Here is a 16,520-nt window from a genome sequence, read left to right on the forward strand (position 1 = left end):
CTAGAGAGCAGGAGAAGACGCTGGGTTCCTCGCCTTTCTTTCCGGGTCCGCCTTTCCGCGCAGGCGCCTCGGGCCCCGAGCGCGGCCTGACCTGGGCTTTTCCCAGGGCCCAAGCCTGAACCCGGCGGGGGCGGGGCTGGCGGGCCCGTGACGTAATCAAGCGGCGCCGCCCGCAGGGCGGGATCCGAGCGCGACCGCGCAGCTGGCCGGCCTTGGGAGGAAACGAAAGTGAGGGAGGAGGAGGAGGAGGAGGAGGAGGTGGTTGCAGGGCCAGGCTCGGGCGGCAGTGGCGGCCTGACCCCCTCGTCTCCGCTCGCCGGCAGCTCGCCCCATCCCCTCAGCGTGAGTGCCGGCGCGCGGCCCGGGGGGAGCGAGCGGGCGGGCGCGCGGGCACAGCATCCTTCCCTTGTGGCGGCGGCGACCCTGCCCGCCTTCTGGTAGCTTCTCTCTCCGCTCCTGGCCCTCTTCTCCGCAGCAACCCTCTCCTGCCGCTGCCGCCGCCGCTGCGCACACAGTCTCACACCTGACGTCCCCTAACGAGAAGCCCGGCCGGGGGAGATGGCGTTCCCGTCTCTCCCCTCCGCATCCGGGCCGGGCAGTGCGAAACCCAGGCCCGGGCGCCAAGGCTGCCGAGGGCATTGGAAGCCCGGGGCGGGTGGAGAGCAGGCCTCGGGGGCCGTGCACTTTAGACGTGCCTGGTCCCTGCGCGGCTGCCTTTGTAGGTCACTCGATAGCTCTGTGGCCTCCCCCTGGCGGGGAAAAGGAGAGGATTGCATTGGATTTCCTGCGAGGTCCCCGTCGAAGGCGCCGTGGTGGAGGAGACATTCGTATCTGCCGCCTTGCCTTCCTTCCACAGGGCTGGTCCCTTCTCTCGCACCGGCCCCCAGCGCGTTCCACACCGAGTTCTCGGTGCCCCCAGTCTCCCCCCTGCATGGCCGAAGAGTTAAAGAGAGCCCCCTTTGGCGTGCCGTGCCCAGGGAAGGCTGTGAGGCGCTTTCCAGCGGCTCACCTGTGGGCCTTTTCGGGCGGTCGGTGATGTCAGGTGAAATGCGGCTCCGGAGGCCTTGCTTTCTGTTCCTTCAGTCTCCTCTGATAGGCGCCGCCTGTGTCACTTACGAAACCGCCTCCCGAGAAAGGGATGAGTGTCCATTGGGTCCACCGGTTCAGCCTTGGGCACCGAAACGTGATCCAGGATTTTGCTAGGTTTCGGAGGGAAAGATCACTAATCCTCTTCAAATTCCACGACTTTCTTGCTTCGGCTGCTGGTGCTAGAAAGCCATTCCTTTTTTTTTTTTTTTTTTGCCCTCCAGCAAATGTTTTGAAACATCTTGAACTAGCTCTAATTTTTATATGACAATACTGAGTAGTCAGTTCACAGTGAAAGCGTGATCTTTAAACAACCATGTGCCTGACAACATGCCATAGACGTCCATTCTTGTATCCCTGCGTCCTCATTCCCCAAAGATGTCAGTATACCTCTAACTTTATTTAAATCTTTTCTGAGTTCTGTTTATGAATACACTGCTTCTCCTGAAGATCTCGTAATTATTTCATTCCATCCATTTTTGTAAAAATTATTTTTACTGAGCCAGAGGTAGTGGTGCATGCCTTTAATTCCAGCACTCGGGAGGCTGAGGCAGGCGGATCTCTGAGTTTGAGACCAGCTTGGGCTATAGAGTGAGTTCCAGGACAGACCCCAAAAAACAAAAACATAATAATAATAATAATAATAATAATAATAATAATAATAAATTATCTGCCTCCTGAGTGCTGGGATTAAAGGCATTGGCCACCACCGCCTGACTAACAAAATTATTTTTACTATTTTAAATTGTGTGTATGTGCGTGAGGGTGCCTGTAGAGGTCAGAGGTGTCTGCTTCCCCAGAGGTAGAGTTATAGGCAGATGTGAGCTGTCCAGTGTGAGTGCTGGGAATTGAATTCAGGACCTGTACACACTCATAACTGTGGAACCAGGTCTCCAGTTCCCCATCCATTTTTTTCTTTTTAAACTTTATGTTGTCTTCTTGTGTACCTGCTCATGGCCATCATTGTACTGATTGCTTGCAGCTTCATGTTCTTTTATTGTTCCCCTTTCAGGGCTGGGCTGGAACCCAGGGCCTTGAACATGCAGGGCAGGGCTCCCTTGGTGGGCTACATCCTCAAGCCCTTGGTGTTTTGCTCAAGTTCTCTCAAACTCAGGTTTGTCTCAAACTCAGACTCCAGAGTGCTGAGACACAGGCATACACCAGCCACATCCAGCACTCCATTCCTTATTCTGGAGGTGTATTCCTAGTCTTTTTTTTTTTTTTTTTTTTTAGCTCTTTTAACTAACTTTATTTATTCCGAGTCTTAAAATTAATGTCAAAAAAGAAAAATTTTTAAAAAGGAAAAAAATTCATGTCTTTGTGTCCCAGTACTACAGCTGCCTGTTGTCCCAGGGTCTTTCCCACTCTTGGTTGTAACCCAACTAGTGCTAACATGCCTTACACTAGTACTTTCATATTTCAAAACGTGACATTAAACCAAATCCCAGCATTTCTGTCATATAATATCTGAATTGCTCTGGTAAAAATGATGAAAAAGATTATTCTGTGGTAGTCCTTGGAAATACTGGTGGCTATTACTTAGTAGGTTTCATAATTTGTTTCCAGTACACATTGTCATGAATAGCCACTATTGTCTCAAAAGTGTAGAATAACAAGTACTCAAAGGCTTTTTTTCCTCCTGTGTCTTGTTGAATTAATCTAACTTTTTGGTATCTGACACTAGTGGCCCCTGGGGTCTCTAAGTCTGAGATCATCTTGTTTCCTAGTAAACCCTACCATCGCTATTGAAAACCAGAGCTTGGATCGCCTTCTTCCTAGACCTTACTTGGAGGAAGAGGCTGTTCAAGTGCTGGCCCTGGGAGGTGGTTGGAGTGGCCAAATCGCATCCGGCTGATGGTTGTTGATACTTTGGGGTTCTTGCTTCATTCCCAGTAGTTCTAACCCAAGAGCTGACTGATGGGATTTATGGTTGTAGTAACAATGAAGAGGAGAACTGACCCAGAATGCACTGCCCCCCTCAAGAAACAGAAGCGAATTGGGGAATTTGCCCGGCACCTCAGCTCCACGTCTGATGATGAACCTCTCTCCTCTGTCAATCATGCAGCAAAAGGTATGCTGGCCTTGTGTGATCTGAGGCCACTGGCCATCTGGTTGTTTGAATCCTTAGTGCTTAGATTGAGCAGAATATAGTTCACTGCCCCTTGGGCAAAATAAGCAAATCTGACAGAAATATGGTAACTGTATAGACTTCCTTCTGCTACTATTCTACTGAGAGTAAGGAAACTTTTAAATTTAAAGAGACGTGTGGGCGTGTCCAGAAGTGCCTTAGTTCTGTTCCTGGTCCTTTAGCATGTGACATTATTTTTGGTTTTTTGAGACAGGGTTTCTGTGTGTAGCTTTGGGCCTGTCCTGGATCTCGCTCTGTAGACCAGGTTGGCCTCGAACTCAGAGATCCGCCTGGCACAGGTGACATTCTTACTGCCTTAAGTCAGGTAGAAGAAGTGGTAACATTGAGTGCTGTGGTTTTAATAGCTATTAATAATTTTGGGGCTCCTTTGTAGATGTGGGGTGCAGCTGCCCATCTGACTCTGGTCCTTGCATAGTTTTCTCAGTTCCTGAAGTTGTAATTAGAAATACCCAGCTGTGGTGGAGCATTGCTCTTGATTGCTGTTTATATTCAGCTCAACGATTTGGTTGGTCTGGTTGAAAGATACTTTGCTTTGCCTGTAATTTTAACATTGTAGACATTCACAGTGCCTGATTTCATTTCATATACCAGGCAATTAGAAGTACAAACCAGCTCTATTCATTTCTTTTTTCCTTTCTCTCTCTCTCTCTCTCTCTCTCTCTCTCTCTCTCTCTTATTTTTTAAATGATAGGTCTCACTATGTAACTCTGGCTGGAACTAGCTCTGTAGACTAAGCTGGCCTCAAACTCGCGGAGATCCGCCTGCCTCTGCCTCCTAAGTGCTGGGATTAAAGGTGTGTGCCACTATACTCTGCTCCCATTCATTTCTGGGTGCTGCTTACGGCAGAACTCTGTTGTCTCACACTTTGGGAAACTAGCAGTCTCAACCAGGTTGTCAGTAGCTGCATGCTCCCTATGAAGGCTCTTGGGAAGATACTCCCCCTCCTTACTTCTGTGATGTCTGGTGGCTCACTGACAGTCCTTGGTACTGTATGGTTCTAGTGGTAGTGTGTCTAGTTTCTGCCTCTGCCTTCCTGTGTCTATGTCCACATTTCCCTATTAGGACGATGGCAGTCACTGGTTTAGGACTTATGCCACTTTAGTGTTATCTTATTTTAACTTGATTATATCTGCAAAGACCCTATTTCCAAATAAAATTGCTTCTCAGTTTATAAGTGACAGGATTTTGAAGGAAGACACTATATTCAGCCCAGTACACAGCAGACTTGCATTTTGCATACTCTGTGTGATCACTAATAAACTGGAGTGAAACTTTGTAACAGATTGATGACTAAAAGGATGTGATGCTTTCTTTGTGGGTGTTAGTTTATTTACTAGTGGTAGGCTCATGGAAGGACAATTACTCATTAGCTGTTCCATTGACTCTGCCCAGAGAAAAGCTTGACAGGTGGTGAGCCTAATGTAGCTTTGGTGCAGGTGTGATTTAGGCTGGAGAGAGACTCTGATGACCTTGCATGTGGAGGTATGGCTGCCTTCAAAGACTCAGTGGTTGAGCATGGTCATGTATGCCGGGTCCCCTTGGGTATGGAGAGAACTATTGTTATGGTCCATGGGAAGGCCCATAAAAGACCACCAGTCACATATGCAATCAGCAAGAGCATTTATTAAAAAAATTCCAGCATGCTGGGGTCAAACCATCTGACAAAGTGGCAAATGACAACCCCACCCCCACCCCACCTCCCAAGAGAAGCTCGCAGGCTCCTTTTAAAAAAGGATTAGGGGAATTCCAGCAGTGGTTAAGTGTACTTTGAAGTAACTGGGTATATATAGATTCATATTGGTACAGGAATCATTATGATTTGCTCATGACACCTGGTCAGCAAGTGTGGTTGCAGTGTCAGGGGTCTGTCTGACTGAAAATAGCAAGAACAGTTCCTGCTTGTGGCTGGGTAGGTCCCTGATTGCCTACCAGACTGGACATACTTCCTGAGGGTCTGATTGAAGCCAGATATGAATCAGCATAGGATGATGGGGTAATATGAGGCAGAGGTCTTAGCAAACTGGCCCCTAGGGGGGAAAAAAAACCCACTGACCCTGTTAGATTCAGTCCTAATAGGGGACGGCCATTTCATTAGGAGGGACAAGGTGAGAGCATGCCTGGGGAGTAAATATCTAGTGCTAAGTGGATCTTTGGACTTTTCCTCTCAAGTAACGGCTTTGAAAAGGTGAGAGGACAGCTCCCAGGTGAAGATGGTGAGCATCTAAAGTTGAGGCTCCTTTAAGGAAACTAGTCTGATTGATATTTTAAACTTTAAAAATGTGTCTGTGGAGTGTGATTACCGGCCTGGCATACTCCCTTAATTTTACAAAATAGCTTTAACCTTTTCTGGAAGTAGCTTCATGACTCAGGATGGACTATTGCTGTTGTATGTATAGAGTGCAGATTTGGAGCTGGTCAGTCTCGTGTCTGGGTTTCTTTCAGTTGCAGAAAACAAGGCAGAAGGAAGGCAGAGGCAAACCAACATAGCTACATATTTCCAGGTTAACTTACTGTAGGAAGAGAGTAGCCTCACAGTGACCCAGAAACTGACTACTCAGCGGTTCCTGCTCCCTCTTCCATGCCTGGCAGTGGAGCAAATGCTTGGCATATCATTATTGGAGAGGATTGAGAAAAGGTCACCGTGTCATCTTTCTAAGAATCTTAAACTTTGCCCATCCCTCCTCCATCTTTCGGACTGTGTTCTGTATCAGCCTCTCTTAGGCATCTTCTGGGCAGTGCTCTGATGAGTTTGCTGTCTCCTGAGTTGCACATGCAGCTCTCCTCCTCAGACTGTTGAATTACAGCAGGGATGTTTCTATTTGCTCAGGGTCCTCTGCCTCCACATACAGTTGAGCCAGATGATTGAGAAATGCCCTTTGGGGACAATCAGAAAGCAGGAAAATAGTGCTGACTATGCCTGTCTGGACCTTGTGTTTTCTTCCTTTGCTGATTGACATGATGATTCATTAGCAGATCTGTTGAATTTGTTTGTTTGTTTTACATTAGTCACAGGTGGATACATTGCCAGCTCAGCAGCTGGACATTTAGCCAGAGAAAAGAAGAAAGGGATATTGTCATGAGCATCTTGGCATCATTCTCTTCCGGGTGTTCTGAGAGGAGTTGAAAAGCATTTTCAAGTGTAAATAAACTCTTAGAAACTCGAGTCAAATAACCTTCTTAAAGTAAGGAGAGGTAATTGAGGGCATTTTCTTTTTGGTTGCTTCTTACAGGAAAATTGGTCTAGAGCCTAAGAAAACGTCCATTTCTCTTTAGCCGTACATTGACTGAGGCTCGTGGTCCTCTTGTAGCAGGTTGGTTTGGAAGCTGCAAACCATCCAGCGCCACTTTAAGTGCACCTGTCCCCCACCAGGTTTAACTCTCCTCTCAATAATAGGCTGTTGCCCTGAAGCACCATCGCTTTCCTGTCAGTCCAGATCCATGACCTTAGTCGAAGACCCCCTTTATCAGTATCTGTTCCAACTGCTCTAATGAGTTACTGTTTGTTTGGCATGAAGGGAAATGGCATCTTTAAGCAAGAATGAGTGTGTTTCCCAGCACTTGTTAGACAGGATGTGGTGCTTATTAAAATTCATAATTTACTCTGTATCTGTGTGTTCCTCCCCTTGGCCAGGACTGGCTGGAGCTGCCTCTCCTTGCATTATCACTTTCATTTTTAACCTTGGCACACTCGTCCTGCTGTTCTATTGCCCTGTGCGCAGTTTTGCCAACATCTGGGAAGCCTGTTCTTTTATAAAGTCTGTCTTCTTCAGAATGCCTTAGTCATGATTTCTATCAGGGAGGGAAGAAATCCTGAGTGAAAATCCTAATGTTTTCTTTGGGCTTTCTGGTAGATCTTAAGAGGGACACGGCTTACTTCTGGGGAGGTAAATAGGGACATCACTTAGCTTTGGCAAGTTCTTAGTGAAACTAATGATTTTAATAGACTAGTCTTATTAGTCCTGTTAATGTATATCCTCATTACTAAATTCTCTGCTCAGTGTTTGCTAAATTCTTACTGGTCTTAGGAAGTAAAACCTCCCCTTCAGTTCTACTGCAGACACGACAGTTCTCTGTTTCATCTGAAGAGTGGCCCAAAAGCCCGGGGACAAAAATAAGTAGTGACTACCGCAGTCTTTGGACATTGGGAGCAATCTCTGAAACATTCTCTTAGTCATGTCAAGCTAAGAACGGGCTTTATGCGCGTGAATAAGAGAGAGAGAAAGAAGGCTGGTAGCCTTTTCATGTTCACCTCTTGGTCTCTCAAGGAATTGTATTACTTTCAGCTGCCACTGCCCTCACTCTAAAAGTCTGCGAAGTCTGGTGTCTGTGCAGTAGTTAGACGCTTGGGAGGAAGGCTGGAGTGCAAAGGTCTTTGCCAGAATCTAGTGCTGGATCTCTGTACCTAGTCCAGCACTGATTTGCCTAGTGAGTTTTCCACCCAAACTTGACTTTCCATCATTTTTTTTTGCCCAAAAAAGTCATAAGAAGTCCTGAAAGAGGGGCTGGAGAGATGGCTCAGAGGTTAAGAGCATTGGCTGCTCTTCCTGAGGACCTGAGTTCAATTCCTAGCAACCACATGGTGGCTCACAAACCATCTATAATGAGGTCTGGTGCCCTCTTCTGGCGAGTGTATAAATAAATAAATATATTTAAAAAAAAAAAAAAAAAAAAAAGAAGTCCTGAAAGAGAAAGGAAACGTGACTTTCTCTCAGAGAGCTAAGGTGGCGAGACCCCTCAATGTCTGGCCGTGGGATATGTGCCACACCACTCTCCAGTCTAACAGCCTCCTGACTCCCTAGAGCTGGAGCAAGCACAATCCCTTTCAGAAAGACCCAGGCTTTCATAGAGGCTTCTGATGTTTTCAGGGTAGGCCTGCGCATGTCTACAAGGCTCGTAAAAGGAACAGGACCGCCACAACATTGCAGCTTCTAACTAAGCCTGTGTCACTGACTTCCCTCAGGTGTTCTCCATCGCCCCGCCCTTTCACTCCTGAGCAGTGCAGGCTAAAGGAAGGGAGGCAGCTCAGAGACTCTGCACCTTGGAGCGCCTTTCCTTAGCACATGGACTCTGCTGCAGAGCTCTCTCTCATCCATGTGGGAGATGGTCGACTACAGCCTGGGGAGTGTCTGGAGCCACTCAGGAGGCCTTGCCTCTCCGAGCTGCTGCCTGATGATTTCTCTGGAAATGAACCAATCTCTTCTCAGAGCTTTGAATAGTAATTCTTTATAGCTGCATGGTGCCCCGCCACTGCCCCAGTTTTCTCAGGAAAGTACAAAACAGAAAACAAATGTTTTCTCACCTCTCAGTTTCCATGGTTACTTATTGTTAATGTTCTGCTCTCTCCTTCTGATTAGCACTCTGCCACTGTGACGTGTGCTGCATTGGTGGATATAAGCGAGATACTTACTAAGAAAACTGGGCAGCCATCTTAATAGGAAGGGGCAGATTTCATGGCTCCTAAACTAAAATTCTTTCTTGCTGTCAGATTGGTTTAGACACCGTTTTGAGTATATTTTGAGTGTTTTTTTAGTCCACACATTTACTGGACTTTTCTTTCTTTTGCAAAATGTTATATTCTTGAAAATGCACATTTATCTTATCTGTTAAATTTCAAAGTCTTTTGACAGTTGTGATTTTTTCATAGAGAGTGCCCCATTTTACTTAGCATGGACCTCTCAAGAACAGGTTCTGAACCAAAGGAGTTGTCTGATCAAGACAAGCAATGGGGCCAGGTAGTGGTAGCGCACGCCTTTAATCCCAGCACTCGGGAGGTAGAGCCAGGCGGATCTCTGTGAGTTCGAGGCCAGCCTGGTCTACAGAATGAGATCCAGGACAGGTACCAAACTACACGGAGAAACCCTGTCTCAAAAAAAAAAAAAAAAAAAAAAAAAAAAAGACAAGCAATGGGCTTTTTTCCCCCCCTAATTCAATAGGCACTGAGGGTCCAATCCAGGGCCTTCTGTAAGGTAGGCAGTGCTCTACCCCTGGGCTATATCAATAGCCCTAGTTGTCTGCTTTAGTTCACAATATCAGCATTCTGAGCTCTAATGTCTTGTTTCCTCTAGTTTTTAATTTCTTTAGAATTATTCATTTTTTACATTTATTTATTATTTGGGTTTAGTGGGTGGGGGTGCGATGGCATGCATGTGGAGGTCAAAGGACAGTTTGTGGGAACTGGCTCTCTCCTTCCACTGGGGTTTCAGTGATGGAGCTCAGGTCTTCAGGCTTGACAGCAAACACGTTTACCTGCTGAGCCATCTTACTGGCCTAGAATGTATCCATCGTATTTCAGCCTTCTGGTGGTGAAATTGGACTACATCATGGTTCGAGGAAGGCCATGTTTATTGTATGGTGTATTCTTCCCTTATCTTTTGAGGCCTGAACACCTGGCACTTCTTGTACCGGGAAATAACTTGAGCCATATACTCAGTCGGTCATCAGAAAAGATGACAGCTGGCTGATTTAAATCATTTCTACTAAATGAGAAGCTTCACCCTCAGTGTTTGAGATACAAAGTCAGCTGTGGCGAAGTTCCTATTCTCTGTGAGTAATCCTGTCCTTGGGGTAGCATGGAGCTAATAACTGGCTTTAACTGGGCTTGGCTGATGGTGGGATGACTCATGTATTGGACCCAGAGGACAGCAGAACCAGGTAGGCATGGTGGGGAATGCAGGTGTATGTCTTGCTGCAAAGGGGTGAGGTTGGTACTGATAAACTTTAGAATCATGATATATGCTTTAATTGTAGTTTGAACAACAGTCTGCCACCCGGGCTCCATACAGAGCTGTTATGGGGTCTTCCGCTCCTCTTTAGACTTCCCACAGCGTCAGTCCCTCCTCCTCCATATGCAGCCTAGGCTCAGCTTGGAGATATTCCTGCCTTCTCGTCCAGGGCATTGGGATCATGTGCCACCCTGCCTGGATCTGGCCAGTTTCTTTTCTCAGCAGTCTTTGTTTTTCCTCAAGGTTATTGTACCACATTGCTAACCTAGTTTAAAACCATTTTATATTTTACTAAGTAATATATATTTGTGTGGTTCTTATACTTCTAGAAAGTATAAGAAGATAAGGGCTGGAGAGATTGCTCAGTGGTTAAAAGCACATACTGTTCTTGGAGAGGACCTGAGTTGAGTTCCTACACCCATGTCAGGTGGCTCACAAAGACTATGTCTATTGCTCCTGGGAATCAGACACCTCTTCTGGACTCAGAGAGCACCTGCACTCACATGTGCACGTACACTCACACATACGCACATGATTTAAAGATAGAAATCTTAAAAAAAACAACCTCAAACTATTTCATTTTGCTCTTTGGGATAGGAAGCCATAAATCTGGAAACTGTAAGTGAGGTTTCACCACCTTGGTTTTCCACACCGTCACTTTGGTATTCTGTTTGCAGGCCCCAGTCCCTGTGTGTGTGCATAGTCACTTTCAGGATAGTCAGTTGCATTGGTTTTATGTATCTTTATGTTACAGTGCCAGTGCAAGAAATAAAAATACGTAATTACATTTTCCTCTTCCTACCTAAGAGTCAAGATGCTGTACTAATACATATGGTTCTGATCTGCCTGTTATTGTTTTTTCTGCTATCAGGGCTTGAATCTTGGACATCATGCATGCTGGTTAAGCACTCTACCACAGAGTTACATCCCCCAGTAGTTATTATTTAAATTTTGAAAAAGATTGATTTTATGTGTGTGAGTGTTTTGCCTACATGTATGTATGTGTACCATGTCTGTGCATGATGCCCATGGAGGTCAGAAGAGGGTGTTAGATCTCCTGGAACTGGAGTTACAGATGGTTGTGAGCTGCCATGTGGTGTTGGGAACTGAATCTGGGTCTTCTGCAAGAGCTCTTAACCACTGAGCCATCTCTCCAGCCCCCTTTTAAATGCTTTTTTTCTTTCTTTCTTTCTTTTTTTTTTTTTTTTTTTTTTTTTTTTTTTTTTTTTTGTTTTTCGAGACAGGGTTTCTCTGTGTAGCTTTGTGCCTTTCCTGGAACTCACTTGGTAGCCCAGGCTGGCCTCAAACTCACAGAGATCCGCCTAGCTCCGCCTCCCGAGTGCTGGGATTAAAGGCGCCCGGCTAAATGCTTTTTTTCTTAAAAGATGTATTTTTACATAACAATAAATTTTGTTACAGTAGTTTTATACATGTAGATGATGCATTTTTATCATGTTCACACATTCACCCCTATGACTCTCTTATTCCCCTTGCCACTTCACCTGTTCCCCACTAACCCCCTTCTACTTTAATGGAAAGACTCAGTGACAAAGACAGACAAACAGACACCCCCATTGTGTTTCTTTAGGATTGATTACAGGCTCATGGATGAGGGTTTGTTTACAGGAGTCACGGGCGGGCAGCTTACCAGTGGCCACACCACTGAAGAAATGTCTCTCCCTCCCCCATCAACCATGAACAACCCTACATCTTATGACAGATGTTGATGGACCCAATCTAGTGCAGGTCATCACTGCTGTGAGTTCAAGAGTCCAGCAACCCTGTCAGCCTGAAGTCAGTGCTCCACGCTTCTCCCTCCTTCTTCTGGCTCTTGTATTCTTTCTGCCCCTTCTTCCAGGATATGCTCTGAGCCTTGGAAGGAATGACAGAGCTTTCCCATTTTTGCTGAACATTTAAATAATAATAATAATAATTGGTTTTCAAGACAGGGTTTCTCTGTGTAGCTTTGTGCCTGTCCTGGATCTCGTTCTTTAGACCAGGCTGGCCTTGAACTCACAGAGATGCGCCTGGCTCTGCCTCCCAAGCACTGGGATCAGAGGCGTGCGCCGCCACCACCACCTGGCTTAAATTATTTTAAAAGATTAAGAAATAATTTTCTGTGTGGGTATGTGCAGGCTCCCTCTGAGTCTAGAAGAGAGTGTTGGATCCCTTGGAGCTGGACTTACAGGAAATGGTGAGCTGCTCTTTGTGGGTGCTGGGAACCTAATTCCGGTCCTCTGGAAGAACAGTGCATGCTCTCACATGGCCGTGTGTCTAGCCCATGGCTAAAGAGTCCTGTATTTCTAGCACTTTGACTGGTTCTGGGCCTCTGCCGTTACCAGTGAGCACTACAGAAAGGCTGCTCTGACCAAAGTGACAGCAGCCCTGCTCTGTGGGTGGACAGTTAGAAGACACCTCTCGTCCCTGTGGGGGCCAGTAGCAACCTCCCCATCAGGGCTTGACCTCCCCAGCCATGGGATTTGATTGGGTTAGAGTACCAGATGTGAATTCCTCTTGTGGAGTGGGCCTCAACTCCACCTTCTGTTAGTTTTTGACAGTCTTGGTATCTGTTTCAATGAATACAGCAAGTGTTCTTAGGTTTTCTTGGATCCTTGCAAGGAACTCCTAGTGTTAGTTACACTAAGAGTGTGTGTGTGTGTGTGTGTGTGTGTGTGTGTGTGTGTGTGTGTATGTGTATGTGTAGGGTATATGTGTGTGTGTGGGGTGTATGGAGGGGTGTAGGGTGTGTGTGTGGAGAGTGTGTGTGTGTGTGTGTGTGTGTGTGTGTGTGTGTGTAGGGTATGTGTAGGGGTGTGGGGTGTGTGTGTGGAGTGTGTGTGTGGGTGTGGGTGTAGGGTATGTGTGTGTGGGGTGTGTGTGGAGGGGTGTAGGGTGCGTGTGTGGAGTGTGTATGTGTGTGTGTGTAGGGTATGTGTGGAGGGGTGTGGGGTGTGTGTGTGGAGTGTGTGTGTGTGTGTGTGTGTGTGTGTGTAGGGTATGTGTGTGTGTGTGTGTGTGTGTGTGGAGGGGTGTGGAGTGTGTGGGTGTGGGTGTGTGTTTGTGTGCTCGCGCACCAGCCAACCAGAAATCCACGCTAGGTGGTTACTTCCTCAGTTGCTTTCTACCTTATTTTGAGACAGTCTCTCACTGAACCTAGAGCTCATCAATGCAATTGACTAGCTGCTAGCTGGCTACTAAGCTCCAGGATCCCTCCTGTCCCTGTCCTCCCCACTTCCTTAGGTAACCAGTTGCTATTAAGATGTGTGCACTGGTGAGCACTATCCAACTTCTTTTATTTAGTGTTTTCTTACTGTGTAGCCCAGGCTGTCCTGGAAAACTGTATGTAGACCAGGTTGGCCTCAAACTCAGAGATCTGCCTGCCTCTACCTCCTGAGTGTTGGGAGCAAAGGTGAGCATCAGTATACCCGGTTCACTGTTCAGCCTCTTTTTTGTTGTTGTTGGTTGTTTTGTTTTTTTCCATGACGAGGTTTCTCTGTGTAGCCCTGGCTGTAGACCAGGCTGGGCTTGAACACAGAGATCCACCTGCTTCTGTCTCCTGAGTGCTGGGATTGCCCACCTTGTTAAACCTTGGGATCAGATTGGACATCACCACCCTTATTTCCTGTTCTGCACTCCTCCTGTTTTACTGCTATTTGTACCATTTTTAGTGGAAATGTCTAGAAATTCTTGTGCAAACTTTTGGAGAGTGTTTCCAGATTCAGGTGGATTTGTTTAAAAACCTCTTGTGCTGGCTAGTTTCTTTTGTCAACTTAACACAAGCTAGAGTTATCTGGAAAGAAGGAACCTCCATTGAGAAAATGCCTCCGTCACATTGGCCTGTAGGCAAGCCGAGTCACATGATTTTTTTGGTTAATGATTGATGTGGTAGGACCCAGCTCACTGTGGGCGGTGCCACCCTGACAGGTGATCTTGGGTTATATAAAAACAAGCTGAGCAAACCAGTAAGCAGCTTGAAGTCTTTCCTCTTCTCTAGGGTGCTCTGGTGGTCTGTGCTCTGCTTCTTGCCCTGACTCCTGCCCTTCATGAAGGGCAGTGAGCTCTAAGATGACGTAAACGCCCTCCCCAGGTTGCTTTTGGTCATGGTGTTTCCTCACAGTTGGAAACTCTAACTAAGGCAGTGCTTGGTACCAGGCTCACGGGGTACTGCTGTAACTGACCTGACTGTGTTGTTTTCGGGGAGGATTATGGAGTTGTTTAGAATTTGGGGCTAGAAAAGCCACTGAGTGCTCAGAGCTTACTGAGCTGTTGTGGGACCTGGAAGATCCTGCTGAGAGCAGTGCGGATGATGGAGGCCTGGATTGTCCGGTTTCAGAGGGAAGTCTGAGGATCCCAGCACTCGGGAGGCAGAGCCAGGACGATCTCTGTGAGTTCAAGGCCAGCCTGGTCTACAGAGTAAGATCTAGGACAGGCACCAAAACACCAGATTTTTTTTTTTTTTAATATGGTTTAGTTTATCCAAATAGCTAAAACTTAAAATAAGCAAAGATGAAGCTAGACAGATATTACTGACTTGAGTAGACCTTAAGAATTCATAAATCTTGATTATCAAAATATACCTTACTTATTAAGCATATGTTACTTATCTAAATTTTCTAGCAGCTTGGTGTTAAGTTGTATGGGAGTAGGCAGAGTTATCATGCTATATGGTTCCATGGTGGCGGGAATTTTTTTCCAAAGAATTATTTTGTTTCAAGAGGCCACCATTGTATACATCCTCATCCTCCATTGAAGCCCACAGGAAAGGCTTAATAGTGAAAATCATTAATAAGGAAAGTAAAAGGGTGCTGGAGAATTGTGATCCAAACTCCAAATGCTGGGACTTTGTCAAGCAGCAATAGTGGCCATGCGGTCTGTGCCAAGCGGGAACTTTGGTGACTCGTCCAAGATTATACAGTTGGTTAGAGTAGAGATTCCACCCTGGGTCATTGCGTGAGCTCCATTCAGTGCAGGACACATACTAGACATAGCTGAGTAAGTGGGATGTGGATACATGAAGGCAGTTTTGTGATATGGACTCACCTAAACATTTCTCTTTCTTTTTCAGCATCTACTACAAGCCTCAGTGGATCTGACAGCGAGACTGAGGGGAAGCAGCCCAGCTCTGATAGTTTCAAAGATGCCTTCAAAGCAGATTCCTTGGTGGAGGGAACATCTTCTCGCTATTCCATGTACAATAGTGTTTCTCAGAAACTTATGGTATGTCATTGTTTAGAATGGATTTCTACAGCCGCCCCAGGAGGGTGAGAGAAACAGGGCAAGTGTGTATTGGTGTTGGGGTGGGGCACAGTTGGCACAGGCTAGGTTGTGAGTATTTTTCCTCTACTTTCTTGGCTGTTGAAATTTAGTGGAGAAGTGTAGCCTCCTCTCAGTAGACTTGTCTGTCATGTTGGAATCATCCATGAAAAGTGCCAGTGTCTCCCATCCTGCCCAGAACTGGACCACAGTTCAGTACCCTCACTAATGCATGATGGGAATGCTTCCCTGGACATGGGTGTGTCAGTAGTAGAGGTCCCATGCTGCTTTGCTCTAGTGAGTACTCTGAAAAGAAAGGACTCAAATCTGGGGTGCTGAAAATAAATGCAAGCAGCATGGTCTCTTTCCATAGAAGGCCTGTCTGTCCCCCTCAGCTTTCACATGTGCTTCCAGGTAGCAAGAGGACAAGGGAATCCCACTCACTTTCCTCATTAAAACTAGTGGCCGTACACAGTTGAGAGAAGTCCACGTTTGTCTTCTGTCCAGCCTCACCAGTGTCATGGTTGGCTCCTGAATTTTGTTGGATTAGTTTAAGAATGAGATGTGCTACTGCTGAGGTGAAAGGTCGGGATGCTATTGAAGCCTATGAGCTTTGAGTCAGTGGACGGTGGGGAAGCTCTTGACTTAGCCTCTGACCCAGGGAAAGCGCTGTGGCTGCTATACAGCCTCTGCCCGGTCCATAAGCGGCAGTGGCAGCTTTCAAACAGAAGGTAGACTTTCCAGGAGCAATTAGACCTCTGCACTGAAGGTCTTGGATTGGGTAAGAATCTGGGATTTGGGACTTGGGTCCCTGACCTTTTTCTAGTAACTGTGGAGTTTAGCGTAAGTTTATAGACAGACCATTGAAGAAGGCGTTTCTGTGCCAGGACCTTCAAGTATCCTCCTCCTCTGTTTTACATGAAGCGACTTCCGAGTTACTCTCCTAACTGAATAGGTTCCTGCAAGCCCACACGCCTGGGCAAAGGGTAAGTAAGGTAGAAGCTACTGCTCGAAGCTGCTGTTTCCTGAGCTAGGTTCTTTCTCAGCTCTACCCTGGATCTCCTTTCCACATAATGGGACAAAGTAGCTGCAAGGGGAGCTGTGCAGATGTCAGTGAGAGTCATTAAGTAGTCTCGGTGCTCATTACGGCACTGCGTATCCTCTGTGTATCTAGCACCAGGCTGCCCTAGACTTCACCTGTAGAATAGATGGCTGCTGGCCCACAGTGAGTTAGTTGTGCTTCTTTTCACCATTAGGCTAAAAGGCCAACTGGAGGCCTCCCTCATCTATTTCTCAGGGTTTCTCACAGT

The 16,520-nt window shown here is 46.5% G+C and overlaps 1 protein-coding gene across 1 annotated transcript in view; it reads left to right on the top strand.

Annotated features, from left to right (window-relative positions):
* The first annotated feature begins 248 nt into the window (after positions 1 to 248).
* Positions 249 to 16,520, top strand: part of Cmtr1 (cap methyltransferase 1) — a 41,400-nt gene continuing 25,128 nt past the window's right edge. Inside the window, exons 1-3 of the mRNA XM_059282267.1 lie at positions 249 to 342; positions 3,023 to 3,157; positions 15,023 to 15,174. Of these exons, the coding sequence (XP_059138250.1) occupies positions 3,028 to 3,157; positions 15,023 to 15,174 (282 nt within the window). The 5' untranslated portion in view covers positions 249 to 342; positions 3,023 to 3,027. The remainder of the gene's footprint in view (positions 343 to 3,022; positions 3,158 to 15,022; positions 15,175 to 16,520) is intronic.

This window comes from Peromyscus eremicus, chromosome 16_21 (assembly GCF_949786415.1).
Source record: "Peromyscus eremicus chromosome 16_21, PerEre_H2_v1, whole genome shotgun sequence".
Classification (NCBI taxonomy): Eukaryota; Metazoa; Chordata; class Mammalia; order Rodentia; family Cricetidae; genus Peromyscus; species Peromyscus eremicus.